This window comes from Podarcis pityusensis (genome assembly GCF_964106645.2).
Source record: "Podarcis pityusensis genome assembly, chromosome: 12".
Lineage (NCBI taxonomy): Eukaryota > Metazoa > Chordata > Lepidosauria > Squamata > Lacertidae > Podarcis > Podarcis pityusensis.
In genome coordinates this window covers 44,858,880-44,885,760 of record NC_138037.1, presented here as the reverse complement: position 1 = coordinate 44,885,760, position 26,881 = coordinate 44,858,880, and the positions used below count along the sequence as shown (strand labels likewise).

The 26,881-nt window shown below is 45.0% G+C and overlaps 1 protein-coding gene across 1 annotated transcript; it reads right to left on the bottom strand.

Moving 5' to 3' along the window:
- Positions 1-768: 768 nt before the first annotated feature.
- GPD1L (glycerol-3-phosphate dehydrogenase 1 like) lies at positions 769-26,716 on the bottom strand. Its single transcript, XM_080975037.1, has 8 exons — positions 26,516-26,716; positions 19,737-19,914; positions 17,400-17,540; positions 16,016-16,154; positions 14,186-14,298; positions 7,813-8,046; positions 4,642-4,748; positions 769-1,405 (listed from the first exon to the last, which is right to left on the bottom strand). Exons 1-8 carry the CDS (start codon positions 26,563-26,565, stop codon positions 1,309-1,311), a joined length of 1,059 nt encoding a protein of 352 aa, XP_080831163.1. The 5' UTR covers positions 26,566-26,716; the 3' UTR covers positions 769-1,308.
- Between the last annotated feature and the right edge of the window lie 165 nt (positions 26,717-26,881).

Sequence of the window (26,881 nt, the reverse complement as noted above, 5' to 3'; positions counted from 1 at the left end):
GGAGTCCAACAACATCTGGAGGGCCACAAGTTATCCACCTCTGATCTACACTAAGCACAACATACTGAGTGCTAGAAAGCAGGGCCTGTGAATCACAACCACGCAAGTTGCTGTCAGATAACAGTATAACAGCACTAAGTTCCCTGTGTAGGAATCTTTCTGTGGGATACAGGAGAATTTGCTATTTCTAATGTAACTTGAGGAGTGGACAAACAACAGAACCGCAAGAGGTTTTTCCTCTCTGCGTACTGGCCATTTCCAACACATCAAAGCATGCCAGCAGATCAGTAGCAAGATTGCATGAGAGTATCTGTTGGGAATTCCTTTGAATAGCTTTCCAAGCCAAGTGGCAATGAATTTGCAATTTCCCTCATACATGCACTGGATCAGAGAATAATCTCTCTCTCTCTCTCTCTCTCTCTCTCTCACACACCCCCCCCACACACCCCTGTTTGCCTGAATCCAGCCGGCATAAGGGCAGTTTTGCATTCGCATGTTCCAAAACCACAGTTTCGTTTTGGTAATAAACGTGGGATGATGCTAAGCACCAAAGCCATATCTATAAAGCCCCTTGTTTGGTACACAGGCCCTGTCTACATTACTTCCCCTTTTTAAAAGATGAAAGATATTGCAACTATTTAAACACATTTGATCCCCCCCTCAATTTCTTAAAATCTCTTTTAAAATGTAAGTAAGTTAAAAGGTCAAAGTGCTCCTCCCCTCGCCTAATAAATGCTATCAAATTGATTATCATCAAAACATTTGTTAAAGAAAAGAAACATTCTCAAGAAAAGGCATGTAACCCTGATTAAAAGCTGGGCGTACATTACAGAAGCTAATTTTTTATGTATATAGCAAAGAGCCTCAATGCAGAATGCATTTCAGGCCATCTCCGATGCCCATAAAAAAGAAAAAGGATCTGTACCTGTTTTTCTCTCCCCCCCCCAAACAATAATCACTGGAGTGCTCTGGATGGGTCCCTTTAGAAAAAGAAAGCATCAGAATGAAGGCTACAAAAACATCAAGCATTTTCCATACCGCTAAGACACATACATGGATACTTAGAGGAGTGTGAAAGCCCCACTCAGCGTTATTCTGAAATCTACCCAAAATGTTAGCCAGTAAAAAAAAGACCGCTGACATTCTAGGCGTTGCACTATTACATCAAACTGAAAATTACCCACAAATTGACATTCATTTTGCCATGATTGCTTAACGGAGTTAACGCTTTGCAAAACTTCATTATACCCATTTGAACCCACGTGTTACTATGAAAAGGCAGGAATTGCAACAATGGCAAGGCATGCGTTATATATGCTCGGGGTGACTCTGAAGACAGGAAATCATATCCTGGACGGGTTTCCCTTCGTAGCAGATTTGGTAGACAGCAGCAAATAGTGGAAACCTAAAAAACAGACACGAGAGGAAGGAAAACGTTTTACTAGATGGAGAGGAGAAAAGCTAAGAATGCCGAGCGTTCAGGATGCATTGATGGCAGAACAAAATTTGATACACAAATCTATATCTATCTATCTATCTATCTATCATCTATCATCTATCTATCTATCTATCTATCATCTATCTATCTATCATCATCTATCTATCTATCTATCTATCTATCTATCTAATCTATATCTATCTATCTATCTATCTATCATCTATCTATCGATCGATCTATCTATCGATCGATCGATCTATTTATCTATCTATCTAGGGAAGAGGTTTGTTGCTGAAACAGAGCTTGAGGAATGTAAACGAATTAATGCAAGAGTTCTTTATGGGACATTTTAGACAACTGTCCATCTAAACAAAAATTTCATATCCCAAGAAAAGTCAGTTGTAGATGTTATGGTGGCCAACTAAGGGCCCATATTCTGAGCTTTCTTTCCCCACCCCATTTTCTAACCCTTCTAGAAAGTTAGGAAGTAAAATACACATGTATCCTAAGCTATTTCTGTGAAATGAGCCAACCTGACTGCTTCCACCTGTCAAGTGTTTTCAGACAATGAGTGAAGTCCGAGTTGTGATTGGTAAGTGAGTTCTCTGGACATCAGGCCATAGGAATCTCCAGGATCCTGAAGAGCTGCTATTGTCCCATCCCCTTTAGCACACTTCTTTTCTCTGTAGTTTGCCCTTTCCCCTAGCAAGCAGGGGATGCATCTTTCCCCTGGTGGGTTTGTCTGAGGTCAGGTAGATCCCTAGAAGTTATTTTGTGCAAACGATATGACACGGTGCAAACGATAAGCACGGGTGGATGTTAAATAATTCCTCCTCTTCCTTCAAAGGCAGGTGTGAAATCTTTGCAACGAGGCTTAGGCTGCTATTAAGAATGTGCTCATTTGTTGAAATATGGATTTAGACTATTAAGAAAAGAGAAGAAGATAGTAAATTGAAGGAGTTAATTTTACTAGAAAGATGATTTTGGAGACCTGTTTTCAGGTCTCCAAATGAAATTCAGTTAGGGGGGATTAAAGGAAGTAGGTTAACAATGAAAGATAAATTGGGTTTTACAAGTAATATATGTTTATATTTTTGTTTCTTTTTCTTTTTAGTATTGTAATGTGTTTTCTTTTGTGTGTTTTTTATGTTATATCTGTTATAAACATGGAAAATTAATAATTTGGGGGGGGGGGGAGAAAAAGAATGTGCTCATTTGTTTGCTGCCATTCCTGGGAACCAGGTACAGTGGTGCCCCGCAAGACGAATGCCTCGCAAGACAAAAAACTCGCTAGGTGAAAGAGTTTTCCGTTTTTTGAGTCGTTCCGCAAGACGAATTTCCCTATGGGCTTGCTTCGCAAGACGAAACGTCTTGCGAGTTTGTTTCCTTTTTCTTAAAGCCGCTAAACCGCTAATAGCCGCTAAGCCGTTAATAGCCGCTAAGCCGTTAATAGCCATTAAGCCGTTAATAGCCGCTAAGCCGCTAAGCAGCTAATAGCCGTGCTTCGCAAGACGAAAAAACCGCAAGACGAAGAGACTCGCGGAACGGATTAATTTCGTCTTGCGAGACACCACTGTATCTTTTTCATTTGTGGCAATAAAAATGCTGCCTTGGACTCAGTAAGCAAGGTAAGCATAACGTGTTGCTGTTACTAACACGAGACAGGGCTGGTTCTAACACAAATCCTTCTGCAAACTGACGTAGTCTTTCCATTTGAGGAAGGAACTTCAGTTTGGCAGAGGCTTTTGTTAAACAGAGCTGAGAAGTCAATCTTCCTCAATTCCACCTTATACCTGTAGCCACCTCTAACATCATCCCTCAACACTCCAGAGCAGATTTTCAGATGCAGGGGGAACTGCCTAAAATAGTCTCCCCACATTCTCTTTATGGTAGCCAAATGTGCCCTGTTCCACAAGCAGAGTTCTGCTCATGGATCTCCTTGTTCCTTCTAGGAACAAAACAAATCCTGTTTTTTAGGATTAAGCGCCCAAAATGGACTTTGGACATGTGTGACGCATTTCTCTTCCTTGCCTCCCGCTGGGTGTTAAAAGGTGGAAGCAGATAAAACAAGAATACTGAGATCTGAGTTGGCAAAAGTGGGAAGGCCAAACATTTTTCAACTCTTTTTTTGGGGGGGGGCAGAACAAGAGCGGAAAACCAAATTCAGTGGGAGCTTCCAAGTTCCTCCAATAAGCTACTATGTGCATCTTGTTCCTTGGTAAAACTACAACATCAACCTGTAATATAGAAAACATGACAACCCAAGGAAATTGCTTTTAAAGCTGATGGATAAAAGCGGCACTCCTGAAAGGAACTGCCAGTCAAAAGCAGCAATTATTTGGGAGACTAGATTGAACAAAAAGAACAATGAAAAAGTGGGGGAACCACTCGATTTCTAAGGTCTTTTGGTAAAAGTCCCTGGGAATTTCTCATGATTATTCAAAAGACTATTCCATCATTGGGAGCAGCCATCTATTAAATGCACGAGTACTTGAATACAATGAAACCAGCGCTCATGTTTTCCACCGAGACAGACATGAAGAGACAACTTACATTTTAACTTTACCTTTGCGATGAATCTTTCGTCAATACATTAATGTCAGTGGGTTCTATAGAAATGCTTCTTTTATTTGCATATAAACCAGGCACAGGCAAACTCGGCCCTCCAGATGTTTTGGGACTACAACACCCATCATCCCTGACCACTGGTCCTGTTAGCTAGGGATGATGAGAGTTGTAGTCCCAAAACATCTGGAGGGCCGAGTTTGCCTATGTCTGATATAAACAATGAATATAATTTAGTGAGAGGCACCACAAGGTAGCCGTTCATTTATAGTAGGGATGGTTAACCTTTTTTCTTTTTCTTTTTGCGCGAGGGCCGCATTCACCCTCAGCCAACTATCTGAGGGCTGCATGCTAGCTGTGAATGTGCTCACCCACACTTTCAGACACAGACAAGGCACACAAGCCCCCAGCGGATCCATGCAGACTATTTTCCCCCACCCTGCTCATCAAATGTTCAAGCCCATGCCAAACTGCATCTCTATCAGGGTACTGGGGTAATAATTTGCTCTGGAGATTATGTTAAAGAATAATTTGGGGCCAGGGGGAAAACAACCAAAAATAAAGTTACCAGAAGCTAGTGCCAGCATATTTGAGAAGGAAAACATTTCAAAACATGGCTTAAACACGATCTCACTTACTTCTCCACTAATCCTTTCTGTTGAAGAATGCGATACACCTCTGCGGATGTCTGGGGCCCTTGAAGCTTTTGTCCATTCAACATCTCTTGCTCCAATTCTTCAATAGACTGAACAATTTTTTTAACAAAAAAGGTGTATCTTTTAATGATTCATAAGATGTAGATAAGCGATATCTTTTTTTTTGTTGGGATGGGGGCAGTGTACCACCTTGGCTACCCTAGATTTACACGTATCCCGGCTAACCCACAAAACACAAAAATTGCCTTGTTAGATCACACCACTTTGTCTTCAACTATGGACAGTGGCTGCTGTAATCCAGAAACATCTGGAGGGCTGGATGTTCCCCATTCCTGATTTAGAGGGAAAACTTCACAACTCTTTGGACCAAGAGGAGAACCAGTGCAGACTGAACCTAAACAGAACAGTCCATGCCCCAAATCAGAAGAGTAGAGATGTGCTCCAAATCCAAAGCCCTATCTATTGCAACAATCCACAGGATACAGAATCGTAAAACTGTAGAGTTGGGACTCACAGGATCATTTAGTCCAGTGATGGCCAAATTTGGCCCTCCAGCTGTTTTGCGACTACAACTCCCACCATCCCTAGCTAACAGGAGCAGTGGTCAGGGATGATAGGAATTGTAGTCCCAAAACAGCTGGAGGGCCAAGTTTGGCCATCACTGATCTAGTCCAACCCCCTGCAATGCAGGAATATGCAGCTATCCCAGGCTTCCTCAACCTTGGCCCTCCAGATGTTTTTGGTCTACAACTCCCATGATCCCTAGCTAGCAGGACCAGTGGTCAGGGCTGATGGGTGTTGTAGTCCCAAAACATCTGGAGGGCCGAGGTTGAGGAAGCCTGAGCTATCCCATCTGGGGATCAAACCTGCAACCTTGGCGTTATCGGCACCCCAATCTAACCCAGTGTTTCCCAACCTTGGGTCTCCAGCTGTTTTTTGGACTACAACTCCCATCATCCCTAGCTAGTAAGACCCAGTGGTCAGGGATGATGGGAATTGTAATAATAATAATAATAATTTTTATTTATACCCCACCCTCCCCAGCCAAGGCCGGGCTCAGGGCAGCTAACAAGCAATAATAAAAACAAGTTGAACGAATACAACTTAAAAACAAGATTAAAATACAACATTAAAATATTGAAACAGTAAAATATTAAAATGTTAAAATGAAGCCTCATCACAGGAGGAGAAAGGAAAAAGAAAGAGGGGGAGGGAATCAAATTGGCTCCAAGCCAAAGGCCAGGCAGAACAACCCTGTCTTACAGGCCCTGCGGAAAGAAATCAGATCCTGCAAGGACCTGGCCTCATGAGGCAGAGTGTTCCACCAGGCTGGAGCCAGTGTTGAGAAGGCCCTGGCTCTGGTTGAAGCTTCCTTAGGGCCCGGGACCACTAGGGTGTTGCTATTTATGGACCTTGAGGTCCTCCTTTTTTTTTAAGAATAATTTATTATTAACCGACCAATCACATCAAATCAAACCAAATTACATAAATTCCAAATTACACAGCCGAATTTAAAATTTTTGTTGGGGGTACCCATATTTCAAGTTCCAAAGGGGATCCAATCAACTTCTTGCTTCTTACTGCTGTTTTAATGTCCACAAATCTAACCTTATGATGTTCACAGTACTATCCAGTCCTTTCTTATTGTTTTTCCACATCTCTTGTTGTTATTTTCATATATTTTTCCTTTCTCTTTGTGACCTCTGATAGTCTCCACAAGCTGGTTAGAACATTTTGTAATCCTGCGTGGATATTATTTTTTTTATCCAGTAGCCATATCCAGACGTTTTCCATATAACATCACTTCCATACATCAAAACAGTCTTAGCGTCATTAATCTTCACCAATCTGCCTCCTTTCTCAAAACCTCTGAGGAGATTCACCAGGAATGCAGTCTGAAAACAAGTCCGTTCTTCCTCCCGGCTATAAATCCATTGGCAAGATGGCGACTCCGAATTAATTACTGCGCCATTCCAAAAGCTCTTATTGCTTCTCGATCTCCATAAAGCATACTTTTGGTTAAAGTTTATCTCCACACAGACCTTAATCATCCTGCTTGGGTCAGTTCAACCGACGATTCTAATGAGGAGGGGTTCTTGTAAATCACATAGAAGGAAAGTAAAAAAGGTTCCCCCCCCCCCATTCAGTCCCGTTGTCAACATACCCAGCCTTTGGTGTATCTTCATCGTAAAATATTCCTGTTTCTCCAACCCATCGTCTTCTTTCGCAGAGGTCACTTAAATTAGCAGACTTCACTCCCCTTCTTCACTTGAAATATGTGCATTTGCTTCTTTTGTAATTAATTATTCCAAATTGCTGCAGCTAGTGCGCAGCAGTAGAGACAGCGTCCAGGAGAGCCGAGGTCCACACGGGGGCATTCTGCCTAGGGCCCTCACCCCCTTCTTTCGAATTAGGGGGTGATTTATGGGCACAGCAGGCAAGGGCAGTGTTCCCCATTTCCTTGGGGCAACAAGGGAGGTTGCCTACTCCCATAACAGCCTCTTAATTACCCCGTGTGGGTCAGAGAGATGGTATTGTCGGCCATCTTCCAATGCGCCCCCTAGTGGCCCCCTGGACCTTGAGGTCCTCCGTGGGGCATACTGGGAGAGGCAGTCCCATAGGTACGAGGGTCCTAGGCCGTGAAGGGCTTTAAATTGTAGTCTCAAAACAACTGGAGACCCAAGTTTGGGAAACTCTAATCTAACCAATTGAGCTATCTAAGCTGTAGAGTACAGTGCTAGATTTACTGAAGGGAGGGGAGAGGGAATCGTAGAGGACACCTTCGGAAAATTCCCTTGCCTCAAACCCTGACTCCGTCCCCCCACCCCAATTTTAAATAAATAATATTGGCCCTCCTGTTCCCTTCCAAAACCAGTTATCTAAGGAGCTCATCACACTAGGTAATGGAGTCAGGTCCGATCTGATACATCCTGCAATGGAACACTACTTAAGAGAATGCTGTGGTTGTCATTATTGTCATCCCAAGACCCCAGCAAATCACCACGAGACCCGTGTTGTACTTTTCCCACATGACAGACAATTATTTTACTCTGTGTGTCCACCTGTCACGAGATCGTTCCAAACAACGGAAGAGATTCAAGAGTCAGTCACAGGAAAGCAAGTGTGAAGAAGAGCGAGTCCCAGGGACCGTACCTTTCCTGTTCTAACAAACGCTTCGGCCACTCTCCGATTGCGGCCCCCGTAGCACGTGGTGATCAGGTCTGCCACACCACAGCTCTCCAGGAAAGTGGCAGTGGACACCTGCCCCTTGCAGAAGAACTTTGCGAAGGCAATCATTTCCATCAGCCCAAGCCGAATGACAGCTGCTTTGGTGTTATCGCCGCAGCGGAGGCCATCGCAGAAGCCAGCTCCCACAGCCACAATGTTCTAACGGAGGAGAAGATAAAAAGGGAGGGGGAAACAACTGTTTGAGAAACAGACTCTGAAGCGGCAAGGAAGGTGGAAGGGCTCTTGCTTAGTGACAGAGCTCACTGGGTGACCTCAGCCTAATCTACCTCACAGGGTTGTTGTGAGTGGATGTGCCTGGGGGAACCATGTGTGCCATCCTAAGCTCCAAGAAAGCAGTACGAAAATTTTAAAGCAATTTTAAATGCAAAAAAAATGTGCAATTCTTATTGATCCCTACTACTCCTACTCTTACGCCAAGCAAAACACTGACTTGCCCAAGAGAACTCAATGACTTCGCAGTTCTGGACCAGGAAAATAAATCCTCATGCTAGAAATGCTATGTACCGTATTTTTCGCTCTATAAGACGCACCAGACCACAAGATGCACCTAGTTTTTGGAGGAGGAAAACAAGAAAAAAAAAATTCTGAATCTCAGAAGCCAGAACAGCAAGAGGGATCGCTGCACAGTGAAAGCAGCAATCCCTCTTGCTGTTCTGGCTTCTGGGATAGCTGCGCAGCCTGCATTCGCTCCATAAAACGCACACACATTTCCCCTTAGTTTTTAGGAGGGAAAAAGTGAGTCTTATAGAGTCTTATGGTAAATGATCAGGCACATCGCCAAAATGATGTAGCGTGCTTAAAATCCCCACCCTGGCTCCAGGCTACAGAGGCTACAAAGCTTCCTCTTTGAGACAGAGAGCTCTGTAATGTTCCATCCCCATTTGGTAGCAGCTTACAGCATTTCACTGCACCATTTAGATCAACTTGTTATCGTCGTAGGATCATAGAGTTGGAGGCCACCATGAGGGTCATCTAGTCCAACCCCCTGCAATGCAAGAATCTGTTCCCCAGTGTCAGGGTACTGCCATTGGAACAGGGAAGGGAAGCAGAGGGGCAGCTGGGTTACAGGGAACCTCCGAAAATCTTGCGAAGCAGTTCCTCTTCCTGTGGTGAGGAAAGCCACACCTCCAGTGGGGAAGAGGGGAAAGGACCAGAGGATGCTGCTGGGAGCCTCAGCACCCTCCTGGTCAAGCCAGCCAGGAGGGAAGCACGCCCCTTCCGTCACCCACCCTGCGCAGAGGTGTTAAACACAAAGAAGGAAGGAAAAGGCTGGGGGTGACGAAGCTCTTATGTTGGGGGAGGACCCGGAAACGCCCACTCCCGGATTCTGCTAGCGATTGAGGCAGACATGAACTTGTGGCTCTGCACTGTAAATAGTTTTGCACCAAAATATTTTTTTTTTTTTTTGGCACCAAAATAAAACCTGTAAAAGACTCACGAGCAACCACCATTGCCATCTGACACCCAGCATAGGAATCGAACCCACAACCCAGAGATTGAGAGTCTTATGCTCTACCGAATGAGCTATCCCAGCAGACACTGAGATGACAGCTATAAATGCAAAAAGGCCCGGGGTTCAATCTGATCTCTCCAGTTCAATCAAGTACCTTTGCCTGAGGTCCTGGCATTCTGCTGCGAGACCAATGGTCCGATTCTTCACAAAGTAGCATCATATGCTCGTGATGTAAATACCGTGGAGATATCTATAGCTGTCCGAGACCGGCTTTCCCGTTCAGACTGCCCATAGCTCAGGGAGACAGGCAGTGGATCACAAGGTTGAGCTCAGATTCAATGAACCGCAGAGAACTTTGCCAGAAATGAAATAAATTCAGAATAGATGGCCAATGTGCACCTTGGCAAGCTTAGCTGAGAGCTGGTGTGAATAATGGATTGTCGCTTGCATTCCCTCATTTCCAGGGCATGGAACAGCCAGAAACTAAGCTCTTCAACAGCAGAGGAAGTGCAGACATATATTTACAGTGCTGTACATCGCATAATTGCTGCTGTTACCCAATTACCCTAAAAGAATCTGGCAGCATTTCACGTTAGTATGGAACAGCAGCAAATCTGCAAACTCAAAAGGGAGCCTACACACAGTAGGAATGAATGAGTGAGAGAATAGCCTGGAGAAGGAGGTACAAGTGGTGAGTTTGACCTTAAAGAAAGCACTTTCCATCTCTCTGGAATAAAATTTTGCTTATATGAAAAGATTCAGTACCATCGCTCCCCCTGATGACCAACTTGCAGGTGTTCAGGAGGCTGAACAGAACTAGAGAATTTGTGTGTCGTCCAGCACAGCTACATCTCTTCCAGAACTAGCTCTCAGCAGCACCAGAAGAGCCTTGGGCCACAAGAGAATGAGCAAAGTGTTGCGTCAAGGCGTTCACTGGAAATTGATGCTGCAGGCATTGAAGAAGAGTGATGCTCCTGCTGGAAGGACTGAAAGGGGTGGAGGAACTGGGATTGTGCATCCTAATTGTCTCTCTCCAGCAGGTATTTTTTTGGCAGTAAAGGGGAACTTTACTGGAAAAAAGCAGAGACATCACCTTGCCAACAAAGGTCCACATAGTTAAAGCTGTGGTTTTCCCAGTAGTGATGTATGGAAGTGAGAGCTGGACCATAAAGAAGGCTGATCGCCGACGAATTGATGCTTTTGAATTATGGTGCTGGAGGAGACTCTTGAGAGTCCCATGGACTGCAAGAAGATCAAACCTCTCCATTCTGAAGGAAATCAGCCCTGAGTGCTCACTGGAAGGACAGATCATGAAGCTGAGGCTCCAATATTTTGGCCACCTCATGAGAAGAGAAAACTCCCTGGAGAAGATCCTGGTGTTGGGAAAGATGGAGGGCACAAGGAGAAGGGGACGACAGAGGACGAGATGGTTGGACAGTGTTCTCGAAGCTACCAGCATGAGTTTGACCAAACCGCGGGAGGCAGTGGAAGACAGGAGTGCCTGGCGTGCTCTGGTCCATGGGGTCACGAAGAGTCGGACACGACTAAACAACAACAACAACAAAAGGGGAATTGGGACGCAAAGACACCAATTCTTCTCTGTATATCCTTTTAGCAGGACCAAGCCCTTTCGCACAGCAGGTGGAAATGTCCCTGGGGTCTCCTGTATTGCGGCCCCTTGCACTGGCTGAGGCCAAATAATCCTATTGGCTGCAAAGGAGAGGTGACCCACTATCACTGCCAAAGAGTGTGCAGGAGGGGGCAACAGGAACTCACTGTGAAGGAATGAAAGAATAAAGTTTACTTGGACCTTCACTCTCCTTCTCTCCCTCTAACTGCCATTCCCTATTTGCTCTCGCATATTGCGGAAGGAAGGGTTTCAAATCACTGAAAGACCTACATTGGCTCGCAGTACGAGCACAATTCAAAGTGTTGGTGCTGAACTTTAAAGCCCTAAACAGCCTTGGCCCAGTATACCTGAAGGAGCGTCTCCACCGCCATCATTCAGCCTGGACACTGAAGTCCAGCTTCCGAGGGCCTTCTAGTGGTTCTCTCATTGTGAGAAGTGAAGTTACAGGGAACCAGGCAGAGGGCCTTCTCAGTAGTGGCACCCACCCTGTGGAATGCCCTCCCACCAGATGTCAGGTAAACAAACAACTATCTGATTTTTAGAAGACATCTGAAGGCAGTCCTATTTAGGGAAGTTTTAAATGTTTGCTCTTTTAATGTGTTTTTAAAAATCCTGTTGGAAGCCGCCCAGAGTGGCTGGGGAGGGCTGGCCAGATGGATGGGGTATAAGTAATTAATAAACAACAACAACAAGACTTGGGGCCAAGTACACGAAGAAACCTCTATCGCACACAGATGTTCAGATCTTACTATGAAAGTTTTAAATCTATCTCTAGTGGATTCCAGCATCTGAAGTGTGACACTTCTCCACTCTCTTAAAAAGAAGGGAAATGTCTTGCTTTCAAAAGTACTCATGCATGCTTTTCACCAGATTGGTCCCTAGCAATGAAAATGGCCAGTACACGAAACAGGCAGGAAGCTCTTGTCGCCGGGCACTCGTTTCTAGTGCCTTGTCTCTATAGCACCGATGTGAATGATAACAATCTAACACATCTGGTATTTTTTGAAATGGGGGAAATCTATTTGCAGAGCCTTTTAGCTGCATCTGTATCTCCACCAGCTTGTTGCCAGACATGATAAAAAGACATCCAATGGAAGCGGATATGCAGCAGATGTTCTTTCATCATCTTCCAGCTGCAATCATTATAGGCACTGCATTTAGATGTGCTTTTAAGTAATGTCGTGAGCTAAAAATTATCGTGATTGGCACATGAATCCCACCAGCAGAACTTTTTTTTTTTTTTTTTGGCGCTTGATTCAGTCCTCAGGCAGCTATCCTTAGGGAAACCTTCCCTGTTTTTAGAAAAAGAAGGTAAAGGTAAAGGGACCCCTGACCACTAGGTCCAGTTGTGACCGACTCTGGGGTTGCGGTGCTCAACTCGCTTTATTGGCCGTGGGAGCCGGCGTACAGCTTCCGGGTCATGTGGCCAGCAAGACTAAGCCACTTCTGGCGAACCAGAGCAGCGCACGGAAACGCAGTTTACCTTCCCGCCAGAGCGGTACCTATTTATCTACTTGCACTTTGACGTGCTTTCGAACTGCTAGGTTGGCAGGAGCAGGGACCGAGCAACGGAAGCTCACCCCGTCATGGGGATTCGAACCGCCAACCTTCTGATCGGCAAGTCCAAGGCTCTGTGGTTTAACCCACAGTGCCACCTGTGTCCCTATTGAAAAAGAAGAGCCAATTAAAAAGGGTGGGGCGCCACATCCCACAAAACAGATATGCAAGTGCAAGGAGTTTTGGCTGTGCAAAATAACTTCCCCTCCCTCTCCTATCCTGATGCACCCAACTAAATTTGTTCTGTACTTTCCCCCAACCCACTAGAACAGATCTGGGGAGAACACTGAGGAATATGCAGGGAGGAGAAGGTCTGTTGCACAAGCCGAAATCCTTCTGCTACTGGATCTTTTTAGTCAGATTTATTTAGTCCGGCAAATAGAAGGGGAAGAAATGGAGGCAGTAAGAGATTTTACTTTCTTGGGTTCCATGATCACTGCAGATGGTGACAGCAGCCACGAAATTAAAAGACGCCTGCTTCTTGTGAGGAAAGCAATGACAAACCTAGACAGCATCTTAAAAAGCAGAGACATCACCTTGCCAAGAAAGGTCCATATAGTTAAAGCTATGGTTTTCCCAGTAGTGATGTATGGAAGTGAGAGCTGGACCATAAAGAAGGCTGATTGCCGAAGAATTGATGCTTTCGAGTTATGGTGCTGGAGGAGACTTGAGAGTCCCAGGGACCTCTCCATTCTGAAGGAAATCAGCCCTGAGTGCTCACTGGAAGGACAGATCCTGAAGCTGAGTCTCCAACACTTTGGCCACCTCATGAGAAGAGAAGACTCCCTGGAAAAGACCCTGATGTTGGGAAAGATTGAGGGCACAAGGAGAAGGGGACAACAGAGGATGAGATGGTTGGATAGTGTTCTCGAAGCTACCAGCATGAGTTTGACCAAGCTGTGGGAGGCAGTGGAAGACAGGAGTGCCTGGCGTGCTCTGGTCCATGGGGTCACGAAGAGTTGGACACAACTAAATAACAACAACAATTTAATCTGGCAACAACCAATGGGACAACGTTGGTGGTACGGGACTTTGGAGTATTGCCCCGTGCCTATTTCTCTGGTGCTCACCTTTTGAAATCTAGCCAGCTGATAAGAGAGCCAAATGCAAATGAAAAACGTAACATCTTCACATATTAGGAAGTGCCACCACCACCAAACCCCTTTACAAAGAAATAAAGTCTATGTTTGGGTCACTGTCCCAAGCTTGGCTAGATTATTCTGCTTTGGCACAAAGGAGACAGTTCTTGGGACTACAACTCCCATAATCCCTGTCCACTGGCCCTGCTGGCTGGAGTTGATGTGAGTTGGAGTCCAACAATTTTGGGAAGGCCGCAGGCTTCCCCATCCCTACCCTTGTGGTTTGTTTGGGGGTTTCTTGCTGCATAGGAAGAAAGGAAGATCTTGAGTATGGCATCACAGTACTTCCCCCTCGGACACAAAATATGAGGAAGCCATCTAAGAGAAGGCAAGTTGAGTGGAGTTTTGGCATCACCCTCTAACAGAGCCCTAGCATCAAGAGGAAGCAAGAAGCAGGTGTTGGCCTAGTACCCAACTTCCCATAGCTCTCTGCTTTCTAGTTTTAGGGTTGTTGTTTTTTAGCTTTTAATGTCATCCCTGCCCAAAAACAAATATTACCTTAAGAGCACCGCAAAGCTCAACAGTATCGGCATCGTCCACCACAGTTATTCGGAAGTTCGGAGTCTGGAGAAGTTCTTTGAAGAGGAAGCCATTCTCCAAAATTTTGCAGCCTGTTATTTTGGGGTGTGGAGGTGAAGGGCAGAAGGAGAACGGTCAGCTTTATTTTAGCTAGTATGCTGGCTTTTAGAAACAAGACGGAACTGTTCAAAACAAGGTACTAGGCAACTCTTCATGTCTACTTTTATATCCTTTAAAGCCCTTGATCAGGCTTATACTGTATTGATCCAAATATAAGCCACACTCCCCCCCCCAAATTCCGACCATAAAAAGTTAAAGTGCAGCTTAAATTCGCGACCTTACAAAAATTATCTTTTACGATATCGCTGCTGAAACAGACATACGGTAAAATGGAACCAAAAAAATGTTTTATTGCCGATTTGCAAGCTTGAGACCGTTCATTTGCCATTTACGGGTGTGAGTGCCTGCGGAATTGTAGCAACTGAATAGTGATTTGCTATTTTAGTGACTGTGCGGTAACTTTTGGGGGCTTGCAAGATTCAAAGGCTTAAATTGGCTAGGAGTTACAATTCTACCAACCACAGCCATTTTCAGCCTGTAACCCAATTTTAAGGGAGCGGGTTATATTCGGATATTCTCCCCCCCCCTTGAATTTTAAAGGTGCATCTTATTTGCAGGTGCATCTTATATTCTGGCCAATACGGTACTTCTTTCTCATCTTTCCTCCATTGAATCCAAAGTGGGCTTGCAACCCTGCGAGGGACGACAGGCCTGGAGACAGTGACCTGGGCTCAAGGCCCATCCAGTACACCTCATGACTTGAACCCAAGTCTTCTCAACATGGTCTGTCCCCTATCCAAGGGCCAGATGCACTATCAAAAATGCTCAGTTGCAAAGCCTTCTCTGCACATACTGGGATATGGGCTCTTAAAGTGAGAGGACCTGGATCATACCAGGGCCTTACGGGATGCTGAAAACAAGCCTAATGGAGAAATCCATGGGCCACAAGATGCCTACAATAATCTAGTAGGGCGTTATATAATTTGGCCCACTCCTGCCCTATTTTAATAAAATTCCAGGTATGATCACAAAGATATCAATGAAGCATGACTGTGTTTTTCAGTAGACTGTGTCTTCCATCCAAAATGCTATCTTATATACATAAAGGTAAAGGGACCCTTGACCATTAGGTCCAGTCATGACTGACTCTGGGGTTGCGGCACTCATCTCGCTTTATTGGCCGAGGGAGCCGGCATACATGTGGCCAGCATGACTAAGCCGCTTCTGGTGAACCAGAGCAGCACACGGAAACGCCATTTACCTTCCCGCCGGAGCGGTACCTATTTATCTACTTGCACTTTGACGTGCTTTCAGACTGCTAGGTTGGCAGGAGCTGGGACCAAGCAACGGGAGCTCACCCCGTCGCGGGGATTCAAACCGCCGACCTTCTGATCGGCAAGTCCTAGGCTCTGTGGTTTAACCCACAGCACCACCCACGTCCCATCTTATATACATAGGTCCCTCATAAAAACATTTTTTAAAAACTCAACCAGGAATATATAAATATAGATTATAAGCACGCCCCTTCTTCAGGCATGTCATTCACCCCTGCACAAGACGTCACTGTAATTCCCATGATCTCTACCATTCTTCAGGGTAATATATAGAGGAATCAAATTCTACTGTTAGCGTCTTGGGTGAAGGATTAGATAAAAAAATGTCATAAATAAAATCTAAAGTCCTTAGAGGATTGGTACCAGATGACAACAGGGAGAAGACCCTATATAAAGCATACTAAAAAATTTTTACCTATTGTGGTTTCACAGAACTTCTCTGCTGCTACTTCATTGGCAATATTTGCTCCCATCAGCACACTGATGTCTATTCCCATTTTCTCTCGGATGATGTCAGATATGAGTTTGAGACCCTCTGGACCCTCGTCTATTCCCTGCAGCAAACATTAAAAGGTAACCACTATAGTCAGTTATCAACATCGGACAGAAGACTGATAATTATCCTCACCAGTGGGTGAAATTCTGCCTATATGCCATCTGGGTGGAATCTACACACATATTAAAAAACGCCTTGAAAATGCTTGGTTTTAAAACAGTTTGAAAAATACACTGAATTTTTGCATAGCTCACTTTCACCATCTAGTGTCACATTTGCACATTGCACTTTAAAAGGTAAAGGTAAAGGACCCCTGACAGTTAAGTCCAGTCGCGGACGACTCTGGGGTTGCAGCGCTCATTTCGCTTTACTGGCCAAGGGAGCCGCCGTTTGTCCGCAGACAGTTTTTCCGGGTCATGTGGCCAGCATGACTAAGCCGCTTCTGGTGCAACGGAACACCAAAACCAGAGCAGCGCACAGAAACTCCGTTTACCTTCCTGCTGGAGCGGTAACTATTTATCTACTTGCACTTTTTTGGCGTGCTTTCAAACTGCTAGGTTAGCAGGAGCTGGAACAGAGACACGGGAGCTCACCCCGTCGTGGGGATTCAAACCGCCGACCTTCTGATCAGCAAGTCCAAGAGGCTCAGTGGTTTAGCCACCCATGTCCCGCCCCCACAACACATTTAAAATGTTTCATTTTAACATGTAGCTGAGTCCATAGATTAGGCTGAATCTGTAGAACTGCAATGACCATTTAAAAGCTGTGGGTTTTTTGTTTTTTAAAAAAATTAGAATTCATAAACTGCTTTGCAGAAAAGACCCAAGTGATGTGCAGAAATGGAAAACAAAACACAACACAAATCAAGGAGCAGTGTTAAAACATAAAAATGAACAAATTCAGAAATAAAATAGGAGCAATCTGAGAATGCTAGGGGGGAAATAAATGTTTCCACCAACATCAAAAACAGAACAATGTAGGGCTTGCTTCACCTCTAATGGAAGAAAATTTAAGAGGGAGGGTGTCACAGCGCTACAATGATGAGCTCCAGTCAAGGCATGTTTGCCACAGGGGTGTGTGACATTACGCCACAGCATCACTGACTCGCCATGTTACCATCTTTACATAATTACATGATGCACAGCACCTTTCAGAACTCAAAACTACTGATCCAAATGAGCTGGATCTATATTGTCGTAAGTCTAGGGATTATACATCTCTTCAGCATTGTTTTTGTCCAACAGCCCATTGAACAATTCCAAAGGATTCATTGACACCAAAGTAAGGCTTGTATCTGTTGTACCTTAATGAGAGTTATACCGACAGCTTTCTTGGCTACGCGCCCCGTGATCTCATCACAAATTTTATGAATGAACTGGTGGGGAATGACAAAAACCAGCAAGTCTGCGTCTTGCACGGCATCCTTCAGATTTGGGACAGCAACCTATGGACATTTATTCAAGGGAGGAAGAAAGGGAGAGATGAGAAAGAGAGAAGAAAGAAGACATTTGTCTCAATGCGCCGATTTTATTTTGTTTGTAGAAATGCTTTATTATTATTATTATTACAGTGGTGCCCCGCAAGACGAATGCCTCGCAAGACGAAAAACTCGCTAGACGAAAGAGTTTTCCGTTTTTTGAGTCGTTCCGCAAGACGAATTTCCCTATGGGCTTGCTTCGCAAGACGAAACGTCTTGCGAGTTCTTGCGAGTTTGTTTCCTTTTTCTTAAAGCCGCTAAGCCGTTAATAGCCGCTAAGCCGCTAATAGCCGTGCTTCGCAAGACGAAAAACCCGCAAGACGAAGAGACTCGCGGAACGGATTAATTTCGTCTTGCGAGGCACCACTGTATAATGGCCGTAAAATTTAAAGATTTCAAACTAGCACAGATTAAAACTAAGCACAGATTGGTTCTACTATTCCAAAAGCGACTCTTTTGTTGGCTGGCTTTGACCATTGGCAAATGCATCCAGCTGGAATTGCGGAAAGCTTATTTGCAGAGCAAATATTTTATACTGCCAAGAAGCTAATACCTTGCAGTGCTATCTAGTATACTGGTCTTCGTGTTGCTTGTATTGTTTGTTGTAAGAAGCTAATACTTGGCGAGCCAACTGATAATAACAGCAAATTTCAAGTATAAAGGCACAAGCAAATTTGGAACTCATTCCCACCCAATGTAAACTAGCAAAGTATTATTATTATTATTATTATTATTATTATTATTACCGTATTTTTCACTCTATAAGACGCACCAGACCATAAGACGCACCTAGTTTTTGGAGGAGGAAAACAAGAAAAAAATATTTTGAATCTCAGAAGCCAGAACATCAAGAGGGATCGCTGCACAGCGATCCCTCTTGCTGTTCTGGCTTCTGGGATAGCTGCACAGCCTGCATTCGTTCCATAAGACGCACACACATTTCCCCTTACTTTTTAGGAGGGAAAAAGTGAGTCTTATAGAGCAAAAAATACGGTAATTCAATTTGTATTTTTTTTTTTGCCAAATAATATTTATTAGTTTTCCAAATTTTAAACAAACCAATGGCAAATTACATCAAATTTCTATACTGCCCTTCATCCAAAGATCACAGGACAGCTTACAATAAAAAAACACAAAAATAAAGTTTCTGATTGCTTCTAAAGTTGGAAACAGAATTAAATAAGATACCATTTACATTGGATTTGGGGAAATCTAATACTTATTGCGGATAGTAAATGGTTACTATTCTCTGTGGGTTGGAATCAGAGGTTTGTGAACAGAATTTACTCACAGAATGGAAACAAATTCTGTCTTCTCCTCCCCTAGTTAGCCTCATGCTTCTATAAAAATCAACTTCAGATTGTTGGTGCAACTTCCAGAAAAATAACTTGTTTTGCGACGCAGCACAGCAGAGAAACAATCTCCTCTCAGAAGTGGCGTAGCGTGGGTTGTCAGCACCCGGGGCAAGGCAAGTAATTTGCGCCCCCTAACCCGTGGATTTGTGCCCCCTAACCCGTGGATTTGCGCCCCCTAACCCTAACCCCCCAGATGTTGCGCCCGGTGCGGCCGGCCCCCCCTGCACCCCCCACGCTACGCCGCTGCCTCTCAGTGCTATGAATGGAAGGCTTGCCAGACCCAGGCCCCTTCCACAAATGGCAGATCTCCTTCTGTTCACTAGGAGGGCACACTAGGTTCCAATTTTTGCAAATGACTGACAGCTATTATTTTGGAATTTAACAAAACGTAAATGTGAATAAGAGCTTTTGTTCTTTTACTTTAAGCCCATTATTTTTACTCTGCGCCGTTCCTCTCCTCACACAAAAACCAGGTTCTGAAGACATTTATTAGTTGGGCCCAATGGGGTTGGACCCACACTAAAGTCACGTCTGCAATTGAAGCTCTCTTATTTCACTTCAACAGGCATAGCTTCCCCCAAAGAATCCTGGGAACTGTAGTTTGCTAAGGGTGCTGCGATTTGTTAGGAGACCCCTTATTTCCCCTCACAGAACTACACTTCCCAGAGTGGTTGAGCAGTCAATCCCTCTTCCCAGAGAACTCTGGGAAATGCAGCCGTGTGAGGGGAATAGTAAAACTTTTAAAACAATACTTTTAGAATAGTAAAATGCTTAAAATAAACAGAGATAACTAATATATATGTCTTACCACATTGTCTGGAAGCTTGTGTCCAGGGAGATATTTTACATTCTCGTGATCATTATTTATGATATCGGTTAATTTCCGTCCATCAATGTTTTCCTCAAAAACCCACATTTTCACCGTAGAAGCGAACTTTTGCAGCGTTTTTACATTGTTGCCTACTATTTTAGCCACAGCAGAACCCCTGTAATAAATAGAGAAAATATGACACCTTATTAAATATGCCACATTAAGACAGAGGGCTTGCCGATCAGAAGGTTGGTGGTTTGAATCCCCGTGATGGAGTGAGCTCCCATTGCTCAGTCCCAGCTTCTGCCTACCTAGCAGTTCGAAAGCATGCCACTGCAAGTAGATAAATAGGTACCACCGCAGCAGGAAGGTAAATAGCGTTTCCATGCACTCTGGTTTCCGTCATGGTGTCCTGTTGTGCCAGAAGCGGTTTAGTCCTGCTGGCCACATGACCTAGAAAGCTGTCTGTGGACAAACGTCGGCTCCCTCGGCCTGAAAGCGAGACGAGCACCACAACCCCATAGTCACCTTTGCCTGGACTTAACTGTCCAGGGGTCCTTTACCTTTTACCAAACTACAATCCCTATCAGCCCCAGCAAGAATGGTACCAGAACTGAGTTCTGGCTACGGAAAAAAGCCCTGCTTTTACCGGTACTTATTCCCCCTCATTTCACTTCACTGAGAGCTGAAAAGCAACTTGTGCGAGGGATAACATTTAACTGGCCCCCGAACCACCCCCGAAACGAGCCGCCTGTTTGGCAAGTCCCCATGCGCTGCGCTAAACCGGTGCAGCACAGCGCAGGGACTCGCTTCTGCGGAGCCAGAAATTGCATCTGCGCAGACGCCAAAAATCGTGGGCGCACGCACTCTCACGTGATCCAGCCCGAGGTAAACCTTCTTGACCCCTGGTTAGTGTATGCAAAACTCTGTGCCCAATTACAGCAGCCCAATTACACAGGCAAATTGCACAGCAAGGCATTTTGCATTAAGCACTAGTTTGGCACCTTAAGTGAGGAGGTTAAACTTCTTCAACTGATAAGCAAGGTAATTTGAGAAGCATAAAACTCTGCCCCAGGGCAGAGTTTAAATTTATGCCCTTTGAACAATGACAAGTGCCTCAAAGTCACGGACACTCATGCCTGAAGCTTTATATCATAAGGCAGAGCAGTTTTATGTTCTCAACTTGCCTCCAGTCATTCTGTACTTGTCACATGTCTTTTATATGTTAAGGATAATAAGGACTGGTATTTAAGCTGCATGTGCTTTCTTTGATGCAAGGCCCCACTGAGCCACGAGGCAACGGATAAATTAAAAAAATGCATCTGTTAAGAGACTTCTTCTGTCTTATATGTGCAACCGTCTCTTTCACACACAACTCTCTTTCATGACTTCTGCCTAGGAAGTGTCACATGGGGCTAGAATAAATTTAGAAATAGAAGAGGTCCGATATAATGAAGGCTTTTATAGATCACTAAAACAACACACTGAGGATACAGCTCCTCCTCCTCCTCCTCCTTCTTAGTATCAGCTGCCTTAAAAGGAGAGGGGAACCCCTGTGCAAACAGATGAAACATTGACACTTTATACTGCTCTAAATGCAGACTATCGAAGCCACTAGATTTTAATTTGAAAATTATGTGCTCTCTTGGATGTGGTAGGTAGCTGACAAAATCCATTGCTAGGGAAGCAATCAATGAATCAATTCTTTCCCATCAGGAGATATTTTTCCAGTGTTTTGCAGTGATCATAGTCCAGGCATCCCCAACCTTCGGCCCTCCAGATGTTTTGGACTACAATTCCCATAATCCCTGACCACTGGTCCTGTTAGCTAGGGATCATGGGAGTTGTAGTCCCAAAAACATCTGGAGGGCCGCAGGTTGGGGATGCCTGTCATGGACTTTCAAACTACCGCTAGGTTCAAATCACTCAGTCATAAAGCTCATTTAGTGACTCTGGATGAACCACTGACCATGTTGGCATGTCATGCTAAGCCAAACAATGACTTAGATTGAATGCACTGTGTAAAATAATTACCGAAACAGCTATTAATATTTGTAGCTTAATATATTTAAATTAAACTGAATGATGCAAGGAAAGGCAAATACCAGCAGTTCCTAAAATTAGGGTTATGTGCACGTACTTGTCAAACCCTTAACTGGAAGAACTAATGTTCAGGGTGTGCTGAAAGAGTTTCCAAGGCCTCCCCCCCCCCCCCAAAAATGGTCGATCTCTTTGGAAATACATTAACCTGTTACATGCCAAGGATCTGCATTTGTAACCACCTTGGGGTTTTTTTTTTGTATTTCCACAATTGGGAACCTCTTTTTGCTTGTCTGTCCCAAAGTGTATTTGCTCTACCTCAGATATTTTGCACATTTAAGATTGAAACAAACGATTAAACAGGGCTTAAGACCTCAGTCTCACTTAAAAATACACTTTCCCTCTTCAAATTCCTTGGGGACATCCAACAGAGGAAAAGCCCCGTGTAACTTTAAATATTGCATCGTGCATTGTGAACATGAGTTTGCCCTCATAAAATCTATATGATAAATTTTGTTCCAACGGGCCAATATATAAAATAGGTCAACATTGCTAAGCTTTGACCAATATGCTACCTGTAAAAAATGGAATAACGTATTCACGTAGAGCCTTTACAGCAAAGGAAACAAAACAAAACAAACAGATAAGGCATCCATGTTAAAAAGCAGTCGTGTTACTGAAGATATTTACAGTGGTACCTCGGTTTACAAACTTAATCCGTTCCGGAAGTCCATTCTTAAACCAAAACCGTTCTTAAACTAAGGTACACTTTCCCTAATGAGGTCTCCTGCTGCCAGCGCCCTTCCACCATGTGGCTTCCGTACGTAAACCAAGGTAAAGTTCTCAAACCGGAACACTACTTCCGGTTTTATGGAGTTCTTAAACCGAATAGTTCGTAAACAGGGCTGTTCGTAAACCGAGGTACCACTCTACTGCAGTATCACAATGGCAATGGATGAAAGCAAGTAACCAGTATAGGAACACAAAATTGCAAAATAGCGAACCACCTTCTCCCATTTCCTCATTCCCAGTTCTGAAGAGTGTGTGCTGTGTAGTTTTGCAACTCTCTGTAAAATGCTTCTGACAGCTCCTACAAGTGACCACGAAATAAAGTTTTGTCTCTGCAAGTTTGAAATGGGGCTCATGTAAAACTTATGCCCTTCAGGAAACAAAGTCAGCACTAATCTGCTGCCAACATTGAGCAATTTGAACAGGCTCTGTCAGCTGATATTGCAGAAGATATCTCAGTGGGTGCAAGACAAAAAGCAGGTTAAAAATATCCCACTATTCCTCCTGGACATAAACACCCCTCCCCCCTTTTTAAAATAAAGTACAGTGGTACCTCAGGTTACATATGCTTCAGGTTACATATGTTTCAGGTTACAGACTCCGCTCACCCAGAAACATTACCTCGGGTTAAGAAGTTTGCTTCAGGATGAGAACAGAAAGCGTGTTCCAGCGGCGCAGCAGCAGCAGGAGGCCCCATTAGCTAAAGTGGTGCTTCAGGTTAAGAACAGTTTCAGGTTAAGAACGGCCCTCCGGAACGAATTAAGTACTTAACCCGAGGTACCACTGTATATCGCAATGTTTAGCTGGTGATATATCACAATGTTGAAAACCAGATACCACCCAGCTCTATCCTCCTCCTCTGTAAACAGACCAAAACATCATCTAGGTTCCTTGAAGAGCAATCTGAACTGCTCCCCTCCCCGCAAAAAGCTGCTCCATTCGAAGGGATAAAACTGCTATCCCAGTAATATCTCTGTTGGATTTGAACTTGTTTTTATATATGTATTTTTTCTAGGCTTTATTGTATTGTAGAATTGCTTTGAGGTGCTTCACAGGAAGCAATTTGAAATATCAATTATACATAAAGCCATACACTAAGCTTAATAATAATAATAATAATATTTGTACCCCACCCACCTGGCATAAAAAGGTAAAGGTAAAGGGACCCCTGACCATTAGGTCCAGTCGTGACCGACTCTGGGGTTGCGGCGCTCATCTCGCTTTATTGGCCGAGGGAGCCGGCGTACAGCTTCCGGGTCATGTGGCCAGCATGACTAAGCCGCTTCTGGCGAACCAGAGCAGCGCACAGAAATGCCGTTTACTTTCTCCCCAGAGTGGTACCTATTTATCTACTTGCACTTGACATGCTTTCGAACTGCTAGGTGGGCAGGAGCAGGGACTGAGCAACGGGAGCTCACCCCGTCGTGGGGATTCGAACCGCCGACCTTCTGATCGGCAAGCCCTAGGCTCTGTGGTTTAACCCACAGCGCCACCCCTGTCCCTACCCATACAAAATATGGGTACAAAATATGGGATACAAAAGCGTTAAAATCAAAAGTCAGCTAATGGAAAGGTGAAATGCCTGCATCAGCGCAGCAGGCATTTAAAAGCTGACACACAGAAGGCGCCTGCGGAATTTCTATTGGCAGGTGACACTAAAGGCTTGGCTACTTGTTGCAGTCAGTCGCAGGAGCCTCACCCTCACCAATGACGCACCTGCGGATGAATGCCCAGAAGGCAAACTTCAGCTGAATGCGCAGAGGGTGGGGCTGGATAGCATGTTCCCCTTCTCCTTCCACTTGTTCAGACAACAGGGAGAACAGGGCTAGGTCTCCCAGTCCTGAATACAGACTCCATGCACGTGTAAGTAAATTGAGCATTTATCCATGTGCAGTCTCAACTTTGTCTGTTCTGCAGAGGTTGGGAGTGGGGGAAGTGGAACCAGCTAGTGTGATTCTCTCCCTCCGTGTATATTCCATGAAAGGATGAAGACAAAGGTGAGCAAAGGGAGTTCTACAGGTAATACTTTCCAGAGCAAAAGGTATTCTTCTTAATGCAGCATGGAAAGTGGAAATATCTATATGCAACAGGCTTCGTGCAAAAGCAATGACAGCCACTGTGGTTCAGCGGATGACTAGAACCCAGGCGAACCAGGTTCAAGGTGTTTTTTAGCCACATTCAGGTGGTAGACAAGAGGAACTTAGGACAAAGTTTGTTACTGACAGGGGAAATAAGTAGCATTCTGAAACAGACACTTCTGGTTTCTAAGCGGAGTATTTAAGGCGTTGTGGGACACAGGAAGCAGGAACGTGGTCATCTCGCAGAATATCTAGCACACATTCATCTGAAAGCTTTAAGCACAACTGCTGGAAGGACTAGGCACTGTCATGCAAAAGGAGCCATTGTGGTGCAATGGTTAGCATACTGGACCAGAACCCAGGAGAACGAGGTTCAAATCCCATCTCCAACATGAAGTTCACTGGGTGGTCTTGGGTCAGTGACTATTTTTCAGCAGAACAGGACTGCTGTGTGGATAAAATGGAGGGAGAGAACAGAACCACTCACTTCACCCTTGGAGGAAGAATAAAATATGCATGTAAAGCATACGTAACAAGTGAGTCCTGCAAAAATATATATGTTACGTATGTGTAGCTGGATAGCTCAGTCAGTAGAGCATGCGACTCTTAATCTTGAGGTCATGGGTTCACATAGCTGTCAACGTTTCGGGTGGCGCTGTGAGTTAAACCACTGAGCCTAGGACTTGCCGATCAGAAGGTCGGTGGTTCGAATCCCTGCGACCAGGTGAGCTCCCGTAGCTCAGTCCCTGCTCCTGCCAACCTAGCAGTTTGAAAACACGTCAAAGTGCAAGTAAATAAATAGGTACCGCTCCGGCGGGAAGGTAAACGGCGTTTCCATGCACTGCTCTGGTTCGCCCAAAGCGGCTTAGTCATGCTGGCCACATGACCCGGAAGCTGTACGCTGGCTCCCTCGGCCAATAAAGCGAGATGAGCGCCGCAACCCCAGAGTCGGCCACGATTGGACGTAATAGTCAGGGGTCCCTTTTACCCATGGGTTCAAGACCCATGTTGGTTCCTTAAACAGTCAGCATTCTGCAACCACAGCATGCTTAGACTTCATCAAGCTGTTCTGAGCTACCTTCCCACCTCACAACCCCATTCATTTGTACTTCCACAAACCTTGGAGAGGTATTTCTCTCTTGCGCATGGACTCTTTAATCTTAGGGTCGTCGGTCTGAGCTCCACGTTGGGCAAAGGATTCCTGCATTGCATGCGGTTGGGCTGGGTGACCCTCAGTGTCCCTTCCAACTCTACAATTCTATTATTCTACGGATGGCACCCTTTTGGCGTTGCATGGACCCGAGTTCTCGCTGAGTGCATGGGAGTTTTGTGGGCTGTTCTCTGGTGGCGTGCGTCCTGCCCACCTGCCTTGAGAAAACCCTCCCAAACTAGAGAACCGTCATCGGTGCCTTTAGAATAACGCCATCATTCTTCCACTATCCTAAGCCAGGGCGAGGACAAGAAAGAGGGGGGAAATTAGCGGGTGAACAGGCCCAGCCCTCGAGGTATTAAAACGAACCGCAAACCTGACGCACGTGCGATTAACTATGGGGGGGGGGGGATAGTTGCCATTCAGAAAAAAAGGAGATTTGCAAAAGGGTGATCAGGGGTGTCGCCTATTCCCGCCCAACAAGGAAGTAGAACAAGGATGACGGTTCGTGACAGCTGCATATATTATTTTGCAGGGAATTCTTTGTTAGGAAAAACAGACCTCGATCCAAAGGAGTAGGAGACGCCTGATTCTCCACCCCTGCCTGCGCCCCTATACCCCGCGCATCCTAAGCAACAAGGGCTGAGGACCAGGAAGCGCAGGTTCCTCTCGGTGCCCCGGTGGCCTCTGGGCGGATCGCGCCCCCCACCTGCGCTCACCAGTTTCCTGAGCCCACGATGCTGACTTTCAAGGGCGACGCTGTAGCCATGGGGGCGCCGGCAGCGGTAAGAGAAGCAGCGCAAAGGGAACGGCGCCTGGAGACCCTCCAATGGCTGCGGCCAGCAGTCCTCTGCCGCCCATGCAGAATCGGCGCAGGAGACGATCCCGCCCCCCAGCAAGAGCCAGGGACCTCCTCCTTCACCCGGAGCTTGCTGGGAATTATAGTCCTCTTCCGACTGAGTAGGCTAGACACGTGCCGCCGGGTATTGCTTTTATTTCATTTTTAAAAATATTGCTGAGGATGCAAGCGCTGTTGCGCCGGATTTGCTTTGCGCGGCTCATTCTTTGCAAGCCCAAGGGAAAGC

What these genes read in the sequence shown, in the direction of transcription:
- GPD1L (XM_080975037.1), bottom strand. Translation starts at nt 26,565, where the DNA reads ATGGCTACAGCGTCGCCCTTGAAAGTCAGCATCGTGGGCTCAGGAAAC. An exon ending in ACAAGCTTCCAGACAATGTG is followed by an intron (nt 17,541 to 19,736) that starts GTAAGACATATA and finishes AAATGTCCATAG; the next exon opens with GTTGCTGTCCCAAATCTGAA. An exon ending in CGTTTGTTAGAACAGGAAAG is followed by an intron (nt 4,749 to 7,812) that starts GTACGGTCCCTG and finishes AAAATTGTTCAG; the next exon opens with TCTATTGAAGAATTGGAGCA.